The following is a 22241-nucleotide window of genomic DNA, read 5'->3' as shown; positions in this document are numbered from 1 at the left end:
TGAGGGTGCTGCCCTCTTCGACTGTGCCACGCCAGAAATCGCTTGGAACAGATCTCAGATCGCGGGAACTCTGCGATATCCCGCTTTTGCGAAATTAAGAGCGAGCAGATACGTTTTCTCGCGGGTAAGTGCAGTTGAGATTTAATATTCTTGAGAAAAGAAAAAAAAATTCTCGGGTGCTTGACAACACTCCCTCACCTTGCAAACTTACCTTCCACCGCCCCACACGCTTACCCCCCCCCCTTCGCGCGCCATTCGCTTTTCTACAGCAACAGAGACCTCCTCCCCCGCCCCTTTTTGTATGCGTTGTGTGTTGCTTGAGCCGGGGTGAATTATTTGTTCCGTTGTTTCAATTGTGATTCCAACCCCGAGCCGTTGCCGTTGGGAGGTGTTCTTTGTGATGTTCACGTTCATCTTTATTTTTAAGTTTTATCCATTGTGGGGAAGGGGGGGGGGAAGAGTTTATGATTGTTTTTTCTTTCACACGTAGTTTCCCGTGTGGTTTCGCCTTCCGCAAGTTGGGGCGCCCCTTGTAGCACTCGCTGATAGTGCATCACCCCCCCCCCACCCAACCACCCACACCCCATTTTTCATTTGGTTTCTCGAGAAACCGAGAAAACCATAATCGATGTGAATCCTTCGAGACATGTAAGGTTTCTAAATATCTGCGGATGTAATTGTCGAGTCTTCATGTACGAGTCATTTAGTGTTGAGCAATAGTCATTTTGAATACTGGTTTGTGCCGTTTTTATTTAATATTTGATATGCCGTTCAATAGCTAGTGTGCCCACAGCCATTGCGTGGGGAGCTTGTGGTTTCTGATGTGGTTTGTTCGGGACATTACGTCTGCATATCCAGGCACGTAACGACGATGCACCTGTTAAAATCAAATCCTCGAGCTCACGGTATGAGCATCATTTCACACCTACGATTAGCACGGGTGGCTACGTGCGGTGCGAAAGAAGTTGAACCTGTATGCATCATTGGGTCGTTTGCATAGCCATCAACTATTTACAATGCATGGAAATTACATGCAGATGATGTTAATTTGAAGAGCTTGCATTTTCGTGAATACTTCTCTGGGGCTCAGGCTCCGATAGCTCCGGCCGAAATTAAGTCCTGCTTTTTTGACCATGTTTCCAAAACGTGTGCCGATCCAATCAGAGAGAAGCTAAACAAGGCTTCGAAGCCTCGATACCGCTCGGATGGGCGACCATCACGCACAAACGACGGACGCAGTCTGTGTTGTGGTCAGCAGAGAGCAGTGCAGCGAATCCACTGTTCTGTACTCGCCACGCAGTGCGTCGTGATGCCCTCGTCCGGCAGTGCATTGTCAAACATGGCATTTATATTTCCTCCTCGATAGGTTACCGTTGCATTTCGGCTCCAACTTACAAACGACACGGGGAAGAAAACAATAACCCACGGTGTACTGTATAAACGATACAGTAAAAATACTAAATTGTTGAAGATAATTGTGGCAAACCCCTGACCTCGTGGTGCGCCAGGTGTGTCCGTTACATGCCTGATATTTACACCTCTCTGTATCCAGTAAAACTCCATAAAACTGGTCTTATATTGAACAAAAAGAGTGAATAAAACGTACCATTTGTATTATGGTTTCATTCACATTTGGAAGGAAAAAAAGAGGGGCAACGTTCCATCCTGTTGGTTGTAACTCGGTTGCAATCCCTGGCGAGTGGCAAGGGGCGGCCCATTTGGAGCCACTGACCTCGTGACGACAGGCAAGCGGTCACGGGTCTCGGTGTTGTCGCTGAACAGTTGCCGTCCCTGCAGCTCTCGTTACCCAGTGTTCTTGAATACAAGTGCATCAACCCAGCGCTCTCTGCCAGTGTCCATTATTAAACCCACGGGCATCATTTTATTACTTTGCAGGTGGCTGTGCGCGGTCAGCGACTGACTCGCAAGTGAGAGGCAAAGTTCAGTCTCCATGGGGGGGGGGCTCTCCACCCATTGTCGTCGTCATCATCAATTGTCCATCCCATCAAACTAATTGTTGTCATCGTGAACATCGGTCATCCATGGCTCCGTTCAATTCGCTGATCCCCGAATTCAGGACACCGATTGACCATTATCTATCGTGCCTGACCCGCTTTGCATGTTGTAGCTTTGGGGGCTTTGCAAATGTGATTTTTAAAAAATGCACACTACAGAACTGCATAACCGTTAGGCTTCTATTATATAATAATCTGTCTGGATGAGAAGTCTCTTCTTGACGCACATTGGTTTGTGGGCTTCAGGCCATCTTCTGCACGCGATGAACCCCATCGCTGCACTTGCCATAAAAGCAAGCGGCAATATGGCTTTCTTAACCCGGCAACATCAACAATAACACAATTGCACAAAACTACATATTCCTTCTTTTACAGAAATTGTAATTACAGCATTGGTGCACAGTTTTTTTTTCACTTACGTACCTCGAAGATTTGTGGTGAGTGTTTTGCTTTGTGATGGCAAGTACCACTGCATTAGAAGTTGTTTCATTATTTTGTACGGTATATTTGGTTTGACCTGCCTATGATCAAATCACCCGGAGAATACGGCAGATCTCCAAAACTTATCGGGGTTGACCATGGATATGTGACTGCCAAGTATATGTATACAAGGTGTTATAGGCGGCAGGACTACGTTATGGGCGACAGAGGGAAGTGCAGCAGAACACATTGCTGTACTGTACTTCTATGCTCCCCGTTGGTCTGCTCACCACGATCCCCGTACGACAGGAGGGCCAGAGCCCAGAAGTGGATTGATGAAAGGGATGTAGCTGTACTGTACATGAGATCACGTGACACAATCGGCCTTCTTGCAGCTGTGATGTTTTTCCCCACTGATTCCACTGACGGAGAGGAGCCAAAACTGAGGCATTCTGCTCTTCAGTGATGTCATTTATCTTGCTGCCGGAGATACGCAGAGAAAGAAGGGGGGGTTGGGGGCGGGTGGTGAGCGGTGGCGGCTTGAGGAGGCGTTCTCCTCATGTGGTGGCCGATTGTTGCAACTCGGTAGGGGCAGCAGCGTTAAAACCCTGCAGCCGCATGGCTGCGATCGCCGCGGGTGTCGCGCGAACGCCTCGCGGCGTGGCACCAAGACGTCTTGGCATCAACCGCTGGAGACGCGCGAAGACAGAACACGGGGAGGGCCCTTGCCGACCACTCGTCACCCCAGATTGCACGTGGGTCTCCCCTGTCGCGCTTCTGCTCGGCGTTTGGTGACGGCCCCGAGGAGGGACGGTGCTGAGGCGTGGATCCGCGGCCGTGAGGAGGTGGCGCTACGTTGGCGGCTGTCCGCAAGGTATGGGAAGCGATGTCACCGAGTTGAGCGCCGTCTGCACGGATGTGAGGCAGTAGCCCTCCTCCCCCATCAGGTATCTGTCCAGGGTCAGAGGCACGTGCACGCACCGGTCATGCACATACAACAACAGCCGCCATTCGCCTCCTAAGTGGCGGTGGCGTCACCACGGCTAGGTGGACTTTGGAGGCCTTCGTGTGCGGTGTGGTAGGCTCTGCTGGCGGGAGGTCACGGGACAACAGACCCAGATGTTATGGTTTGACCGACCAAGTTGGTTGGCAGATGCCCCACCTGTGCTCCCCACGATGCCAAAAATACAAAGAAAAAAATCCCCCGTGTAGCCTGAACAGACTGTTGGGCCAAGTGCTGTTAGCGAGCACCTATGAAGGCCGGAACGGTACACGAGGGGGTGTTTGGCCAGCACCACGCCCGACCGCCTTTGTCTCCCCAGTGGCGATGTTTATGCACCAGGACCGGTTCAGATAATCGTCACCGGTGTTGGCCGTGAGCGGGAATCGAACTCTGGCCGCCACATTCGTAGCGCAGCGCGTTAACCGCTACATATACGTGCACATAAACATGCACAAACCAGGCATGCGCCACACACATGTTAGAGAGCCTTGTGGCAAAACGTAACTTGATGCACTACAATTGGAAGCAAAGTTTTTTTTTCCATTTTAAAAATATTCCACAATTGTAGCCGATTAGTGGAGGCATGATTTCTGCGGTAATAACATCGTTGGGCGGGCCCGCTTCAAAGTGCCTGGGCCTCGTGAAAAGAGTTGCACGGCCTGGTACATGCACCCGAGCAGTGTGAAATGAATTTGAGGGCAGTGTGAAATTAAGTCGTGGGACGGTTTCTGGCCTGTGAGCCGCAGTAGGCTCTCCCCGCCCTTGCCGTGTCGCGGTGAGAAGTTTACCCTTCGTGGATGAACTCTTCGAGAGCGGCGCACTCGGAGATGAGCTGGGGCAGCTGACTCCGCAGCACCACGAACGCGAGGATGGGCAGCAGATCGTCCGCCCCACTACGCGCGCACAAAACAAAGATCCCCCGTATAGCCTTAACAGACTGTAGGGGCAAGTGCTGTTAGCGAGCACCTATGAAGGCCGGAACGGTACACGAGGGGGTGGGTGGGCCAGCACCACGCCCGACCGCCTTTGTCTCCCCAGTGGCGATGTTTACACATCGCACCAGGTACTCATTTAAGGCTGAGTCGACCTAGGGGAGGCCCAGGACTGGTTCAGATAATTGTCACTGGTGTTAGCCGTGAGCGGGAATCGAACTCGGGTTGCCAGGTTCATAGCGCAGCGCGCTAACCGCTACACTACCGCTCCCCACGCGCGCACACACACACACACGGACGGGAACACACCACACCAGAGTTGTCCTTCCCCCGCACCTCCAGTTAGCACGGTTGGCTACGTAGGATGCAAAAGACGCTGTCTTTCCGACAGACCTGTTCTTCACCTGAGGACGGCTGCTTGCGTTGTGGCCGAAACGTCGTGAGAATTGTATTTTATTATGTTTTATTTGTATTACTTTATTATTTCCCTTCTACGTGACTTTACCGAAAGAACCAAGAAGATGCAAAAGAAGTTTAACATCATACATACGTGCCTATAAATGGTAGCAATACACATTCTAATGCTCTGGCTTTAAATATAAAATTACCAACAATGTTTATCATAGTGCGACAGTCTTGAATTTTAACCATAAATCATTACATCACACACGTTGCATAAATATAATCACTAAAGAAAAAAAAACCTACATACATACTTTACATACACCACAGTAAATACACACCCACAGGGCCGTACTGGAGATGATAATGGCACTGTGTGTGTGTGTGTGTTTGCTGGGTGAGCGCTTCGCTCCTCTTACATGGCGGGTGGACTCAAGGCAGCTTCCTGGTGCTCGTAGAAGCTCTCCACGCACTCGCACACTTGTCTCGTGGTCCGCACTGCGGCACAACACGCCACACACACGCCACAAACACGCCACACACACGCAATAAACACGCATGTGTGGTGAACTTGTTTACCGCCCGTACGTAGCCAACCGAGCTACTTGGATGTGCGGGGGGGAAGGACAACAAATCAAATACAAAAAGGAGTTTTCAAAAAACGGGTTTTCAATCTAGATTAAAAAAAACCGTTCACAAAGATCTCCCAAAAGAGCCTTGATAGGCAGCGGTACTCAGCCCAAGGGTTGTGCCCCCACAAAAGCCTTTTGGAGGAGGAAGGGGGGGGGGGGTGCAGGATGCAGCATGCATACTGTGCAGGAGAACATCTGGGGGTACGTTCGTCCCACATCGCGGCGACAAAACACACCGATACACGACACGAAACAAATGCCGAACTCCATTTAATAGAGACGTGGGCATGCGACCTGCGTACCGTAACCTGAGGGGGGTGGGGGGTGCGCAGGCGTTGAGAAGGAGGGTGTGGGGGGCCAAGTGATCTTGATTAGGGGGGGCCGCCGCACAAAGCAAGTGTGAAAGCCACTGCTTTGCCAAACGCGCGCGTCTTACCGATGCAGTCGAGTTTGCGCTGCGGGCAGCAGTGCTGGGCGAGGTTCCTCAGCTCCTCCACCGCGGCGCCGTACGGGAAATCAACTCGCCCGTCGCCCTCCGAGGAGGAGACGTCGGCCGCGGCTTCGCCGGGGGGGCCGGCCGCGTGGCCGCAGCCCGGCACGAGCCACAGCTCGGGGGGCACCCCGAGGTCGCCGGGCGTCGCGAGGGCGTACGCCGCCATCCACGTCGCCAGCGCCCGCTCCTCCGCGCCGTGAACCATCCTGAGCGGAGGGGGGAGAAATGCAGAGGGGGGTCACCCAACCCCGCCAGCGGCTCGTGCTTTATTTTAGTGCAGCTCGACACGACAAAGCGGCGGTCACAATGCAAGGTGGGGGGGGGGGGGGGCAACCGAAGCTCCCCATGGACACGCCAGGGGCTTCACGAGAGGGGGGGGGGGGGCGCTCGCAAGAACCTGGAAGCGTCGGTGGCTCGTCAAGACGCCGAGAAGCGCTAAAGCCGCACCGCGCTTGTCCTATGAAGAGGGGCCCCGCTGCTCAAAATGTCGCCGATTTTTGTCTGCGCATATCCATGGGACTTTTTTGCCAGTATGAAGTTTGGTGAAAAAGACCATCAGACATTGCCCTTGTTTGCATGTTTTTGCCGCAAGTGCGTGTTGGTTAGTGGAGACGTGATGCTCTGCAATAGGTAGCTATTTGGTGTTTGAATATCTTAACACCTCCTGTTTTATTGCCAGAAAGAGTAAAGCCGACTATATAGTTCGTTTTAAGGCCCCACAGTGTTGCGTTCTTTTCATCATTGTTTAACGTGTAGCAGAATAGTCGCGCAGGAGTGACAATGTGGATTCATGCGAATGTCTCAAGGCAGATGCGTCTCAACACGGTGGACTGCAGTCGTTCTTAACCCTCACTGTAGCTTTGCACCCCATTGGTTCTCAATCTTTAAGACGTTTATAATGTTAGTACGTGGGTCGCGTGATGAAACAAAGTCATTGTTACCTACATCATTTGTGTTTTCGATGATTTACCTTCTAAACAAAAATCTGGCCATGCCTCGCACCCCCCAGCATCTCGGACTCGATCATTTTGTCCCGTCAATTTCGTCTCGTCAGTCGGGCTCTAGTCTGGGGTGGGTTAACGTCGTCATCATCAGCGTTCCACCATTCGCAGCCCTCATCGACTTAAAATCGTCGCAAATTTCACGACGATAATTGACACTTGCTTGCCGTTTCATTGCCCGCAGCTGCGGGGAGCGTGCACCCCAGGGTAAGGAGAACCACCTGTGTACAGAAACCGTGAGACGATGCCCATCACGCAGATGGCTCCACACATTGCTATTCCGGAGGAGCGGCAGGTCAGTCGGTCGTAGCCAGAACAACGCGTTGGGGTCTTGAGCCTGGACTTGGGCAGGAAGGGGACAGAGACCTGAAGAGGGCGAGGAGGGGAGGCCACAGGGGCTTGAAGAAGGCCTCCTCCAGACTCGCCAGGCACTGATCGCGCCCCGCAGGAGACTCCAGCTGCTCGAACGCCAGGACGCACAGCTCCAGCAGAGAGTCTGCAGCACACACAGTACGCACACAGCGCACAGTACACACGCAGTACACACACAGCACACAGCTCCAGCAGAGAGTCTGCAGCACACACAGTACACACGCAGCACACAGACAGCTCCAGCAGAGAGTCTGCAGCACAGAGAGTACACACGCAGCACAGACAGCTCCAGCAGAGAGTCTGCAGCACACGCAGCACACACGCAGTACACACGCAGTACACGCAGCACACACATAGTACACACGCAGTACACACACAGTACACACATAGTACACAGCTCCAGCAGAGAATCTGCAGCACACGCAGCACACAGCACACAGACAGCTCCGGCAGAGTGCAGCACACAGACAAAAGGCAGTACACACAGAGCACACACTCATGCAGGTGCTTAATTACCGTCTAGACAAAGGCCCTCTTGCGCGTGTTACGACGACCATGAATTCTACTCCATGCAGATGATTATAACCATTCACCCACGCAGGCGGTACGTGATAAATGATGATGACAATAATATAGATGACGACCATTATGACGATGTTTACGAAGGATTGACACCCGTGCAGGTGTAAACGACGATTACGAAGGCTATCAAACGCACGCAGAGATACGTAATGGATGGTGACGATGGTGACGATGGTGACGATGATGACGCGGGCTATAGTCACCCATGCAGGTGTGCACATCGTTGACGATGATCTTCAGGTGCTCTCGCAGTGCTTGCTCCTCCATGAAGCGCAGGGCGGCATTCCCCCTCCCCTCCTCGTCCTCCTCGTCGTCGTCATCGCCGCCACGAAGCAGTTCGCCCTCACGCCCGGTCAGCTCCACGCCCAGCTCCTCGAAGGAGCCGTCTCTGGGCACTCCTCGGGCGTCTGGCGGCAGACGGGACGCACCGGCCACTCAATGTACACACCAGCGCTTGAGAGCCTCATCTAAAGCACGTTCCACTGCCCGAGGGGGGAATTTCTAAACGTTAAGAATACCAGTGGACTGGTGGCTGGAAAGACGAGAGAACACGTTTTTTTGTTTTTACAAAAATACAGTCCACTGCTGGATGAAGGCACCCCCCACACCGTGTTTTGCCATACTTCACCAAACTGATCAGTGTGGGTTGGGCGAAAGGGGGTGATGTATCTGACCCTTGTCTATTTCTGCAATCACAGTCGCAAAGAGCCGTAGAAACGTGGAATGTTTAAGCCACGAACGTAAAAGAGGCCGCGCGATGCTAAATTGAGCAGAGAGACTTTGATTGTAAAAGCTGGTGGGGTTCAGCATGGACACTCCGTGCAGACAACGCCTCTCCTCGCGATTATCTGCTGCGAGTGACGCGCACGCACGCACCTACGTACGCACCTACGTACGCACGCACGCACCTTCCACACGGGAGTCTGGGGACGCTCCCCAGCCTGCCTTGACGCTCGGTCTCTCTTCCCCAGACTCTGGTGCCAACTTCTGCACCACGACGGCCCGCTTGGTTCTCTCCGTTATCCCACAATCCGCGCCGTGCGAAGCCACGTCTGGGCCGAGGGGAGAGCGAGCACTGGGCGCAGGTGCTGCTGCTGCTGGTGCTGCTGCTGCTGGTGCTGCTGCTGCTGGTGCTGCTGTTGCTGCTGGTGCTGCTGCTGCTGGTGCTGCTGCTGGTGGTGGTGCTGCTGCTGCTGCTGCTGGTGCTGCCTCCGGGGTGCCGCTGCCACCACTGTCGCCGCCGTCGCCGTCGTCCCCGAGTTGACCCTGGGTGGCTTTGCTCACAAGGGGGTGCAGCTTCTTGTAGACTCTCAGCTGCTGCTCCTGCAGCAGCTGAGTCAGGGGGTGCTCCCCGCAGCTGCGGGCGATGAAACGCCAAGCAAGTGTCAATTATCGTCGTGAAATTTGCGACGATTTTAAGTCGATGAGGGCTGCGAGTGGACCGGGTAATGGTGGAACGCTGATGATGATGACGGTAACCCACCCTAGACTAGAGCCTGACTGACGAGACGAAATTGACGGGACAAAATGATCGAGTCCGTATAAAGACGCAGACTGCGATAAATTAGGAACGTCGTTAGAGACCGCAAGTGAACTGAGGAAGCCCAAATACGGTAGTGGGCCAAATGTGTTTATGAAAGGATTTACAATAGAACCCCTCTTAACGACCACCGCTGTTAATGACTAATCACTTAACGACGGACCTCCATAGAGCCCAACGTGTTCGCTTACCGACCTTTCCCCCGTTAACGACGGGCTGCTGTCGGAACAGTAAATATTAATGCATCGATTAATCATGTTCCTTTTAAGATTATGTGTTTATAATGTTTGTTTGCATTCTGACCACAAGTATTGTGGTTAATGCAGACATGATTCCTTTTTTTTTTTTAAAGCTTTCGTGACCGCAGGGATTCATATTCTTGGTTCTTTCCGTAAAGTCACGTAGAAGGGAAATAATAAAATAATATAAATATATTATTGAAATAATATAAATATACTATTTTATTATTTCCCTTCTACGCGACTTTACCGAAAGAACCAAGAACATGATTCCTTCTAAAAAGGTTTCAGTTTTGTTGCCAGAAAAAAAGGGAAAACCCTATTAGTATATTTTGATACTGGCAAAGGAGGTCCCATGATGTAGATGCTCACCCCGAGCTCTCATTACTCTGATAGTGCGTTGACTTTGTGCTGTACGTCTTTTGGCGTCCTCTGGTCTGACACCGTTTGAAATGAGGCTCAAAAGAAAGCGGTCTCTGGTGTGGACCAATCAGTTTCAAGGACAATGCATAAATTATCAGAGTATGTTTTTTGTTTGTATTCTGAACACAAGTATTGTGGTTAATGCAGACATGATTTCTCGTGAAAAGGTTTCAGTTTTGTTGCCAGAAAAAAGGGGAAAACCCTATTCTTATGTGTTTATAATGTTATTAGTATTATCATGGGACCTCCTTATTAGTATTTTTACGTAATGTCCATTGTGTATAAATAATGTAAAGTACGTTTTTTGGGTGAAAAGGTAACTTTTGATTCTGTCGGAACGAATTAAGCCAATGACGTGCATCTCTTATACTCACATAACGACCAAATCACTTTACGACCAGTTTCATGGAATCAATTACCGTCCTTAAGTGGAGGGGGTATACTGTACAGAGTTCACCGATATGCTGATCTTATGATATGGGAACGGGAGGGGATATCGTGCACCCAAAGTCTACATTAAATCACCAAGAGTGGACACAATGTTTGACTGCTTCAGTCGACCAGACTAAGAGAGTGATGACATGAATTAAACCGATGAGACTTGGGACTGAAATTTCAAATGCACACGCATGAATGCGTGCGCACACACACAGCTCTTAAGACAAGCTCTGCTATAAAACAAAGAGCCAATAAGTCTAAAAAAGCCCCTTAAGGGTACAAAATTCACTCGTCTCAAAGTCAATAAGAGGGTTTATTGCAGCGCTTTATTTTCAACGCCGTGTATATACTGCGGAGAGACAGTTCAAACGCCGAAATAACGACCCACATCGTCCTCAACAACACGGTCATTATAGCCCAACACTGCCCGCTATTCATCGCCCTCACCACCACCTCAGGGAAACTGCAACATTCCCATCAATTGGCAAGGTCTACCGAGCCCAATATAGGTGCCGGTTAAGAGCTTTGACGATCCGACCACACGGGGGAAAGTTTGTTGGCAACAGGAGCAAGTGTCAGTTCCTCGTCGGCCTTACAAGCAGACTACTGGGTGCGTCGCGTCTAATACGTAGCATTGAGACGCAGCTAACACTGCTTTGCACGCCATTTAAGTCTTCATCTTCGAGAGAGGAAACTATATTTTATGTTATATTTAAATTTTAAGGGGATTACACTCCCCCTCCCCCCTCCCCGCCCCACCAAAATAAAAAGACACGGGACGGACGGACTGGCTTTTGCTATCGGAATGTGAAATTTCCAACGCTGGCTCTGGGTTGCGAGTGGTGATGAGCGCGCTGCCCCCCCCCCACTCCCTCGTGCTCGGCTGAGCAGGGGGACGCCGCGAGCCACGTCGCTCTGGAGTTGTAACAGAGGCAGAGCAAGGAGACCGAGCGGCACCTGAGCAGCGTGGAGATGAGAGCCGAGACCAGCGCGGAGTCGTCGGGGCGCTCCCGGAGCCGAGCCTTCCACTGCCTCGGCCACTCCTGGCATCCCACACAAGCGCACAAAGACACAGACACACGCGCACAAAGAGCATAAACACGGGCACATGCATGCAGACACATACACGCATAAGTACAGAGTATAAGCACACGCACACATACCCACACACACACACGTACAAGGCGCAGACGCGCGCACACTGAAACACAAAACAACACATAAGCGCACACTGAAGTGAGCAACACAGGCATCAACAAATATAATACACAAACACGAGATTACTTGAAAGCAGCGGTACACGCCAACACACACACACACGACACAGAAATCACAGGATGTACAAACGCGCGAGCGAAACACGGTTAAGGCCACCAAAACGGTGGCCGGCTCCCCGTGTGAACAACTCCAAGAGCCCTCGTTCACTTTGGTTCCACCAGGAGAGTGGAGGAGCCGTGCGAGCGGAGGAGCGGAGAGAGACTCACGTTGTCCTGCTCGTACTCCAGCACGCGGGCCAACACGCTGCGTCGCTCCGGCTCCGTGGCCGACAGTGCGGCATTCTGGGAGAGGCGCCTGCCACCCACAGGGGAGAAGGGGACGTCAGCGACGCGTTTGCTTTGTGCGTTCGTTTGGCGTTTGTGTGAACGTCGCCCGAGAATGTGAAGAGATCGGTGTCGATGTGCGTGTATGCGTGCGTGTGTGCGTGTGTGCGTGCGTGCATGCGTGCGTGCATGCGTGCGTGCATGCGTGCGTGCATGCGTGCGTGCATGCGTGCGTGCATGCGTGTGTGCATGCGTGTGTGCATGCGTGTGTGCACGTTTCAGGACCGTATTGAGGGTGGAGCGGTGGTGCAGTGCTAAGCGCACCGCGCTACGAGCCTGGTGACCAGAGTTCAATTCCTGGCCACAGCTAACATCAGCGGTGATGTTGAATCCAGTCCTGGGCCTACTCCAGACAGCCGTGAGCTTCTGGTGGCTGTATTGACGAGTCCTAATATTGACGAAGCCAGGCTACAGTTGCCGCTTTGTCTAACTGCTGCCCGTCGGATGGTCACATTGTCTCAATTTTATTGATGCTGACTTCAGACAAGATGACCAAAATGCAGTTCTTCAGGAACTGGTGGCTTTTGCATTATGCACGAGGCTGAGAGCATTTGTGCATACAGTGCACGTTGTAGTGTACTGTCGAAACCGTTTGTTTCCGGGCTTGCGCTAACGCTGATGTGATGAATTTCCTCATCATTTACAGATTTAAACTGCCTTCCGGAAAGTTTTTTGGGGGGGGGACGTTGACAATTTGTTTAGGGGAGCTTTGGAGAGACCCAACAGATTTACCACACAGGGAGGCAGCGAATTCCCAGGGGCCCATTGCCGGTGAGCTCACCTGTCAGCCTCCTCCCTCAGCCTCTGTCTTCGCTCCACCATCTTCCGCTGCAGCTGAGAGATGGTTCTCGTCAAGGCACGACTGTAGGAACCGGCCACAGTGTTTGCGCAGAACAGGAGGGAGGACAGACAAACTCCACGAAGAAAGGCGACCGATTTGGGAATTGAACCTCGGACCCTCCTTGCTACGAGACACGAGTGTTACCACTGCGTTGCCAAACTGCCGCCGCCCAACCCCAACGCCGAGTGGTGTTCAAGAGCAGAGGCGCGACCCATGGGCCACGGAGATTAAGAGCCAGGGGGTAGGATACGGCGGTCTCCTGCGCCTTGGCAATGAGAAGATTCTCCATCATTCGCCGCTCCAAGCTCAGGTTCTGTATGGGTCACACGCAACAACCCTGAGCTCGTACATATTTTCATTCATTTCCCGCCAATTGCATTGCGGGGGCAGTGAGTGCACGGTGGGGAGTAGGTTGAGATGAGATGGGAGAGGTAAGCGGGGGGGGGGGGGGGGGGGTGAGTCGATGGAGAATGCTGAAGATGGTGCGATCTTGAAATTGATTCGGGATTGGGAACCAGTGGACGGAAATGGTCAGCCATGGGCAGAGGAAGCGAGACTTTACGAGGCGCGTGTATAACTCACGAGCGCAGTCTTGGCGGACGCGTGCCGTGGGTTGAGTCGAGACATGCGTGCGCGGTATGCCGCCATCAGCTTCATGTTCTGCACACGTGCCTCCTCTACCGGGCCCAACTTCCTGCCACCGCAAACAATTCAACGTTGAGAGTTGCGTCCCTGACAACAGCCATCTTGGCATCACCAAAACAAGTGCAATTATTGCCAGGCAGCTGCATTAACAATCGAATAGCGTGGCCCCCGAATCGTGTAACATGTATGCGTGCCGCAGGCAAACGTGTAAGATAACCGGAACGAACAGGACAGAAGAAACGGCGACGACAATACAAGCAAGACGGCACGAACGAGAGAAGTTGCCGCGACACCACTCGCCGTCGGCTCAGGTCACCGATCCATAGCGGAGGTGCAAGAACCACTCTGCCATTGCTCTTCCAAAAAAATCATTACCCTGCCTAAGTTCAAATAAAGATGAGCTACGACTACGGATACTGTGCTCAACAGCAGCGACAGAAAAATAAATCACCTCTTGAAGGAGACCGATGATTCCTGCTGCTGTTTCTGGAAGAGCGTCGGGGAGGGGAAGGCTCGGAGGATGTTCGTTCGAGGCTTGGGCAGCGGCCGGTCGCCCTCAACTGTGGACTCCGGGCCTGGCTGTGCCGCCGTCTTCACGCTGGGAGGGCAGCCACCGTCCGCGTCTGCGCCGCGTTCTCCTGCACCGCCAGCCACGTGCACGTCTCTGCACCCATCTGTACAGCAGCGCCGGAGGTTACTACCAGGCATCGCCGGCGCACGTGCACGCGCGCACACACTGCGCGTCATTTGAAGCATTTTAATCAGGGCTTGATTAGGAATGTAATAATGCCATATCATGTCACGTGGTCCGTGAGCAGACGCTAGCCGAACCCTGAAATACGACATATACAATTGAAACGCTTCATTAATATGCACAATTGGGTGCATGTATCGTGTGTGCTAGCAATGTTTTTTTTTTATTTTAATCTATAAATCGTTCGATTATTAGATGCCTAAGTACGATGATAGATGGAGAGCACAGAGAAGCAGGGACCTCCTCCTGTGTTCAGTGATAAGTACTCAGTGCTCGCTTACATCTTCCACGGAGGCGAGAGTTAACGTGATCGGTTGACGTAATGCACAACAAGAAAATCACCGAATTCCGAATCAAATCACGATCCTTAACCGCGACGAAATGGTCAACCGACTCCGGTTGGGGGAAGCGGGGTGCAGGGGTGTTGCGGTGAACCTTTGCAAGAACCTTCATTACGACCGATGGCAAGTAAAAAAACCCCAACTAAGAATTAATACACATAGATAAATAAAAAAACTACCAATACATGGCCAAAGAAATTTTTGTATGTCTATAGGCAATGTCTACAGTATATGTCTACAGTGTATGTCTACAGTGTATGTCTACAGTATATGTCTATAGTATATGATGTGGGTAATTGTTGGTCATTGCCGTCCAGTGGATCGCAGGGCCCATTGAGATCCACCAAAAGGTTGCCCGCAGCGCTTGGCGAAGTGTCCAGCGCTGCCTTACCGGCACAGTGGTCACGCTGCGCCGGCAGACTTGTGCCTGTCGCCCGCGCACGCTCCACGCTGTGCTCCACCAGCCTCAGCAGCTTGTCCTCCAGGACAGAGAGGCCTGCGGGGTAAAGAGAACACCACTCTGCACTCTGCACAGGACACAGCGGTGGCAGCGATACGCCACTCGTCGTCGTCGTCATCATCATAATCATCATCCATGATAATTCATCTGCCGGATGAAGGCATCTCCAAGCTTGTCAAGTTTAAGTTTATTTTGTTGACCCGGGTGAAAATTCAAGAGACCAGGATGAGTCTCATGTGCGAGTGACTTGGGTCACAAATATTACTCTGCAAGACCAGTCAATAAATCAGCCAATGAAGCAAATAGAATCAGAATAAAAGCAACTGTGTCATATCAGAAGGTAAAAAAATATTGCTTGTATATACCAGTCAAACAATTAATCACTTGTAGCATGAGTATACTCGGGCAGATTATGTTTATACTGATCATATTAATATAAATTAATTTACAGAAACATTAAATAGAACGTGTGACTATTCTACAACCATGTAAACAAACAAGGATATACGTATGCTGCAAGTCGCCATCTCTCATGGTCTCCAAAGTGCTCTTGCTGTTCTGACCTAACGAGCCTTAATAAGCAATGCTTTGTGCTTACAACTTGTAGGAAATGAGCATTGACTCGGTAAACCCAGCTTTGACTTGGTGTGGGGTACTATAGCAAGTAATATCCTTACGTAAAATGCCTCTGTGTAAACGAAAACTGCACTATCACTATGGCAAAGGTCAGTCTTGCCAAAAGACAGGATGATATTGGAGGACCTAGAAAAAAACCCACACATTCGATCAGATATCACTCAAAGGTCTGCACAGACGGTGGTCAGAAGCCAAATTGCTATACAGTACTGCAATCTCCTGGCCACCGTGCAATGCGATCAGTGTGGCTGTATTCGCCCCCACGTCTTACCAGCAGTGGCCCCATTGGCTGCCGGTCTCTCTTCAGCGACGGTGAGCAGCGCCTGGCTAACGTGGGCGATGCTGGAGAGGTAGGCGCGGTACGCGTCCTGCAGACAACCACACGTGCTCGTCAGCTCCGGATACAAACCTTGTGGGGGCTTCAACATCGCCAACTCACACACAACTCGAGACACTTCTAGATTTGAAGCTTTCGTGACTGCAAGAATTCATACTCTTAGGTTTTTTCGGTAAAGTCACGTAGGTCAAAAAAAAAATTCTAATAAAAGCTTCAAATCTAGAATGAATACCCTCTATGGGGAGGAATTCCACCTATCTGTTAGAGTTTTTAACAGTGTTTTGTTATGTGTTCATAGTGCGGTCTACAAACAACATACAACATGGGGTGGGGAACCTTTTCATTAACGAGGGCCGAACAGGAATTTCAAATATCGTTAGAAGTCCCACGTTAACTCACACCTCGGCGTCATCCAATAATAACGCAAATTGTACGGGAGCGTCTGCCACCGCATGAGGTCTTTGCAGTGTTCGAAGTGACTGAGTGTGCTAAAAACATAAACACGGTGTTGCCAGGTTGAACACATTCCTGCGGAGGGAGCTGGTAGGAACGTTGGGTTGCTCGGTCAATGGTCAGGGTCAACGGCGGTGTGGTGTATTCCGCAAATATGGCCGAATGTGAGGGCGGGCACAAGCCGGCGTGAGTAGGTTAAACGTTGAGTTTTATAAGGGCACCACGGGGTGACCAGCCCCTCCCCACCCAGCCCCACCCCTCCCACCCCCCACCCAGCCCCACCCTCCCCACCCAGCCCCTCCCCACCCTCCCCAGCCAGCCCCTCCCTCCCCACCCAGCCCTCCCTGTATGACAGACGAACGGACACAATAATCCCTTGTGGGCTGGTGTAACCAGGAGGTTCCTACCAGTATGATTCCCCTCTAGTACCCAATCAATGCAGCTGAGATGCAGGCCTCATGTGGCTGGGGGCAGTATGAAATGAGGTTTTGGTCATAGGACCGTGGGTTTCCCAACCCTGCCCTCCAAAACGTAAACACGCATAAGCCTCAAATGCTGGCACAGTGTTCACAGACTGTGACCATCAGCATTCCTTGAATTGTGTGTCAACAAATACTGTAACAAGCTTGAAAATAGGTTACATCCCTCTTGGTACAGATCTTTTTGGTGAAATAGTTTAAAGAAGAGTGCAATTCCCCATATATATGTGCAGAGCTCGCATTTAGACGTACCGCTAGGCAAGCCCACACTCTAAACATAACCTCACTCGACCTTCCACGGTCACCGGCAGATGGGCTCAGCAGAGGTCGCAAACGGGTTTTGATTCCTTACCCGTACCCGTACCTGGCCGCACCAGGGTCGTAAATGGGTACCCGTTCCCTACCCGTACCGGTAACCTACCCGAAATGAGTAACAAACGGTTACTCACCAGTGACTCACGGCCTACCCGTACCCGGCCGCACCAGGGTCGCAAACGGGTGCCCGTACCCGGCCGGGTACTGGTAGCCGGGTATCGGGTAGGGTACTGGTATCGGGTACCCGGTTGCGACCTCTGGGGCTCAGTGACCCAGGAATGGCCCAGAATTGTCTGATATGTCTCCCAATGCTTCACGCGCTCAGAGGCACCTTGGGGTATCATCTCGCGAACCGAGTTCGCTCACCGCCCAGCGGTCGTGGAATTCCCCTCATCCAAGCACCCCTTCACGTCAACACATTTCGCTTGACATCAATTACAAGCACTACACATGTTTACAATTACAAGCACTGCACAACTCTGGCTGTCGCCTGATGATGCTGGTTGTTGTAATTACCGGCAAAACGTCACAGTACTCAAATTGTAAACGTTGTTGTGGGTTTACTCTCCAACACACCGGTGTGCTGTACTAGTAATGAATTGGCAAGTTTTGTTTCCGTGACAAACCTTACTAATTGGCTGCGTCGGGTGTTTGCGGGTTTAACGACACATTCATATTCATGCGATCTTACCCAGAAAACCTATATTATGGACTACACACGTCACAACTAATGCACCTACCACAATTAATCTCCACATAATACACAACGGTTGCATGAGGACAAAGATACATCAACTGGCTTTTGGTCAATTCTAAGAAGGGTTGAAGGCCTAAGTTTGAATTCTGTACATCAGAGTCAATGGAGTAGTCAAGACAAATCTACAAACCCTCCTCCCTCGGATTCTTCTGGGCCCTTACAGAGAAGAGACCACGAACAATCTGAGCCTCTGGCACTACGAATGCCCCCACAGATTTGTGTTAACTGATAGCCCACATTTTTTGACCACAGGGATTTCTTGAGTGTCAGTTCATGAAATACAGTAGTTAAGGGATGTCATTTAAATCGTTTTTTTGTGTGTAGGGTTAAGGCGTTAGGGTTTAGGGTTACACGTTTTTGTGTGTTGTTTAAAACGTAAGATTTAGAGGTTAAGATTGGGAGCCAGCGGTTAGGGGTTCGTTATGCAGCTTTATGGGTAGGGGTTAGGGTTTTACGGGTTAGCGTTTTAGAGTTAGGAGTTAGTGGTTATAGATATGGGGTTGTGGTTTAAGGGTAGGGTTTTGGGATAAGGGGTTAGGGTGTTGGATTATAAGTCAGTCTTTAGGGGTTAGGCGTTGGGTTTTGTGGGCTCAGGATTAAGATGTAGTTAATAATTAGGAATAGGGGTCAATGGTTAGGGGTCAGGAACAAGATTTTAAGGTTAAGCATAATGATTTCATTTTAGGGGTAGTCCTGTACCTAACGTACATATCTGCCCTCACATCTAAAACATGGGGACAGTAGACTAAGTCTATGCAGAATGACAAGTCTGTAATAAATTAGAGAGTTCAATGCACGGTGATTTCCTATACGAGATAAATGCCCAACACAACATTGTACTACACAACGTTGTGTTTTTTTTATGTTAACATTAGCGCACCTAAAAATGTCTGTAATGACAATCGAAAATCGTTAACAAAACAATCGTACACAATTCGATGATTTTAAACAACAGTACTAACTCATTACATTTTTGGATTTTCATGCAACGCAGGGTGATGCAGGTGACCCCCCCCCCCCAATGAATTGACCCCTAACAATTTTGTTCCTTTGCATATTCATTCCTGTTTAAAAATAAATAAAGTTTGATCAAATGAAGTGGGGGTCACAAGACATCTGGACCGCCATGTACAAAAGCGCACAAAGATTGTATACTCCGACACACACCTCTCCATACTGTTGTTCTACGTTTGACACATCAATACCCCAAAGATAACCACCTTTTCCTATACCCCCCCGCACCCCCCATCCCCTACAAACACATCTTATACATCTCAACATTCGTTGTTGCCACACATGGCCTACGGTATAATATACGTGGGGAAACTGTTTTTCCCTTGCTGGGGATCGAATAAGAAGGAGGACTTTTTAAGATGCATTTGGGGGCTGGCTCCACTCGAACAGCAGGGCACGGGAAACTCCCTGTCACTCACGTGGACAGGGCCGCCCTGTAGTGTCACACATCGGCTGGGAGCACGAACAATTAATTGATTGAACATACACCCCGGGTTGGCAGGTAGAAGGCGATTCCCCCCTCTATCAGGACCGGAGGAAGGTTCTTTGTAGACCCTGGGCACTTGTGTTTCGTGGACCTTCAGTGACAACTCTCTACAGCTGACGCTGCTGCTGCTGTTGCCCCGTGTCACTACTACCACCGCTGTCATTCGCTTGACTGTGCGAAGAACACAATTTGAAGGTGTCATTTGCTAATTTTGCAATGGAAAAAAAGTCTCGAAAATTTCAACTCCGGTGGTTAATTTCTCTCACCTTATTACAAAATAAAAACGACTGACATGACACTGCATATTTGTATATAAACTGTGCCTATGCTTGCTATGTAAATATATTCATTCAAGAAGATATTTTGGTTACATTATTTATCATACAAACAAAAAAACATGTTAATATTTGTTTTTGTAGGCCCTAGGCACAATGACTGTGGCCTTTTGGATAATACGGCCCCTGTGGGTGAGTGGGTGGCTGGATGAATGGGTGGTTGGGTAAATGAGTGGATGAGTGGGTGAATGGGTGGTTGGGTGAATGAGTGGGTGGCTGGGTGAATGGGTGGTTGGGTGAATGGGTGGTTGGGTGAATGAGTGAGTGGGTGGCTGGATGAGTGAGTCGGCTCTAGGCACAGTGCCTACTGTGGCCTATTGGATAATACGGCCCTGGTGAATGAGTGGGTGAATAGATGAGTGAGTAGGTGAATAAGTGGGTGAGTGGGTGGCTGGGTGAGTGGGTGGCTGGGTGAGTGGGTGGCTGGGTGAGTGGGTGAGTGGGTGGCTGGGTGAGTGGGTGAATGGGTGAGTAGGTGGCTGGGTGAGTGGGTGAGTGGGTGGCTGGGTGAGTGGGTGAGTGGGTGGCTGGGTGAGTGGGTGAGTGGGTGGCTGGGTGAGTGGGTGGCTGGGTGAATGGGTGGTTGGGTGAGTGGGTGGCTGGGTGAGTAGGTGAGTAGGCACTAGGCACACAGTGCCTACTCATCCATCCACATCCAGTACTATACAGGATGGCCCAAAAATCAGGACACGTATGACGATTATATTATTTGAACAAATCACATCGGGGTTATTTCATGCATTATAACAACATGTTCGGACTGAATTCCATTTACATTAACGCATGCTTGAATTATCTTCTGAAATTAATGTAGGAGTTTGTTTTTAAATATTACAGCTTCCTTCTTTGGCAATCATAAACGCGAATTGAACTCGTTCGTCTTTAGTCAAATGTTCTTTCTATTTTTAAATGTCATCTGAAAAGGAAGGCTGAACAATGTTTCGATATTAACAACGATAACAGATTAAACATTAACTTAAAGAATAAACGACGCAATTTTGTTTTAATGTCGGTGTTAATATAAACCAAGATAACCACGCGTCCCGACTTGTTCCAGCACTCCGTTATCTCCATCCCTTACAATCTGAGAAATCCGATGAGCACCAAAGCTCTTTTCCACAGGTGTTTCGTATGGAGCGGGTAGTGATGCTCCCACCATCCCCTTCAAGTTCATGTATTAGGTATAGCCCTGTGAGCCATTCGGCTCTTGCATCGGGTGCAACCACAAAAACATGAACAAGAAAACATCTTAAAGTGAATATGTGACTAAGTGCAAACAGAAAATCCAAGAAAAGACAGCAAAATATTGCAGAAAAAACATCGTGTACACCAACGCTGTGTGCAAACATCCCAGTGGGATGCAAGTCAAACAACAACAACAACCACAAGACAACTTAGATTAAGGTCATCAGTCTAACTCTGTACTACAACAAACAAACATGGCTAAACCACTTTTCGAAATCACCAAAATAAAGCCATGAAAGCAATGAAAAAGCGATCATAGGAACTGTGACGGAATTTTCACAATAAATGGCATAAACACCCCAAGGGTTTTGTCAACCCCCTATCCCACCGTGATCGATACGAATCGAACCCCCCGATCCCCATCCCCTCGAGACCCCCGTGCCCTTCTCTCACCAGGGCCCTCCCCTCGGCGTCGAGCTGCACGGCCGCCTTCACCATCCTCATGGCGCCCTGCAGGGGGCACCCCTCCCGCTCCGACATCGCGGGCAGGGGCCCGGCTCACACACAACACACACACACCTCCCACACACCACACACACATACACACACAGACACACACACACACTACACAGACACACACACAGACAGACACACACACCACACACACACACCTCCCACACACAGACAGACACCACACACAGACACACACAGATACCAACACCACCTACAGACACAGACCACACACACAGACACACACAGACAGACACACACGCCTCCCACACACACACACAGACACACACACCACCTACACAGACACAGACACACACAACACACACACAGAGACACACTACACACACAGACACCACACACACACACAGACCCCCCTCCCACACACACCACACAGACACACACACCACACCACCTACACACACAGACACACACACACTACACACACAGACACACACACACAGACACACTACACGCACAGACCCCCACACACAACCACACCCCCCCCCCACACACACCACCCCCACACACACCACCCCCACAGACCCCCCACGCACCACCCCAGGCCCCGAGGCCGCTCCGCCCGCGTCGGGAAGGCGACG

At 50.6% G+C, this 22241-nt stretch overlaps 1 protein-coding gene across 4 annotated transcripts; it reads right to left on the bottom strand.

The window, feature by feature from the left end:
* Positions 1-647: 647 nt before the first annotated feature.
* Positions 648-22097, bottom strand: VPS9D1 (VPS9 domain containing 1). Of its 4 annotated transcripts, XM_078873847.1 has the most exons (16): positions 21586-22095; positions 16042-16138; positions 15066-15170; positions 14031-14253; positions 13517-13628; positions 13185-13247; positions 12875-12927; positions 11977-12064; positions 11450-11535; positions 8761-9209; positions 8056-8259; positions 7265-7394; positions 5841-6103; positions 5192-5270; positions 4227-4331; positions 648-3386 (listed from the first exon to the last, which is right to left on the bottom strand). In XM_078873847.1, the coding sequence occupies exons 1-16, from the start codon at positions 21670-21672 to the stop codon at positions 3287-3289; spliced, it is 2244 nt and encodes a 747-aa protein (XP_078729973.1). In that variant the 5' UTR covers positions 21673-22095; the 3' UTR covers positions 648-3286. The 4 variants fall into 4 exon arrangements, with proteins under 4 accessions (XP_078729973.1, XP_078729974.1, XP_078729971.1 ...); XM_078873848.1 differs by lacking the exon at positions 5192-5270; XM_078873845.1 differs by lacking the exons at positions 648-3386; positions 5192-5270 and having other exon boundaries at positions 3920-4331; positions 21586-22097.
* Between the last annotated feature and the right edge of the window lie 144 nt (positions 22098-22241).

This window comes from Lampetra fluviatilis, chromosome 37, assembly GCF_964198595.1.
Source record: "Lampetra fluviatilis chromosome 37, kcLamFluv1.1, whole genome shotgun sequence".
NCBI lineage: Eukaryota > Metazoa > Chordata > Hyperoartia > Petromyzontiformes > Petromyzontidae > Lampetra > Lampetra fluviatilis.
This window is presented reverse-complemented; position numbering and strand designations above follow the sequence as displayed.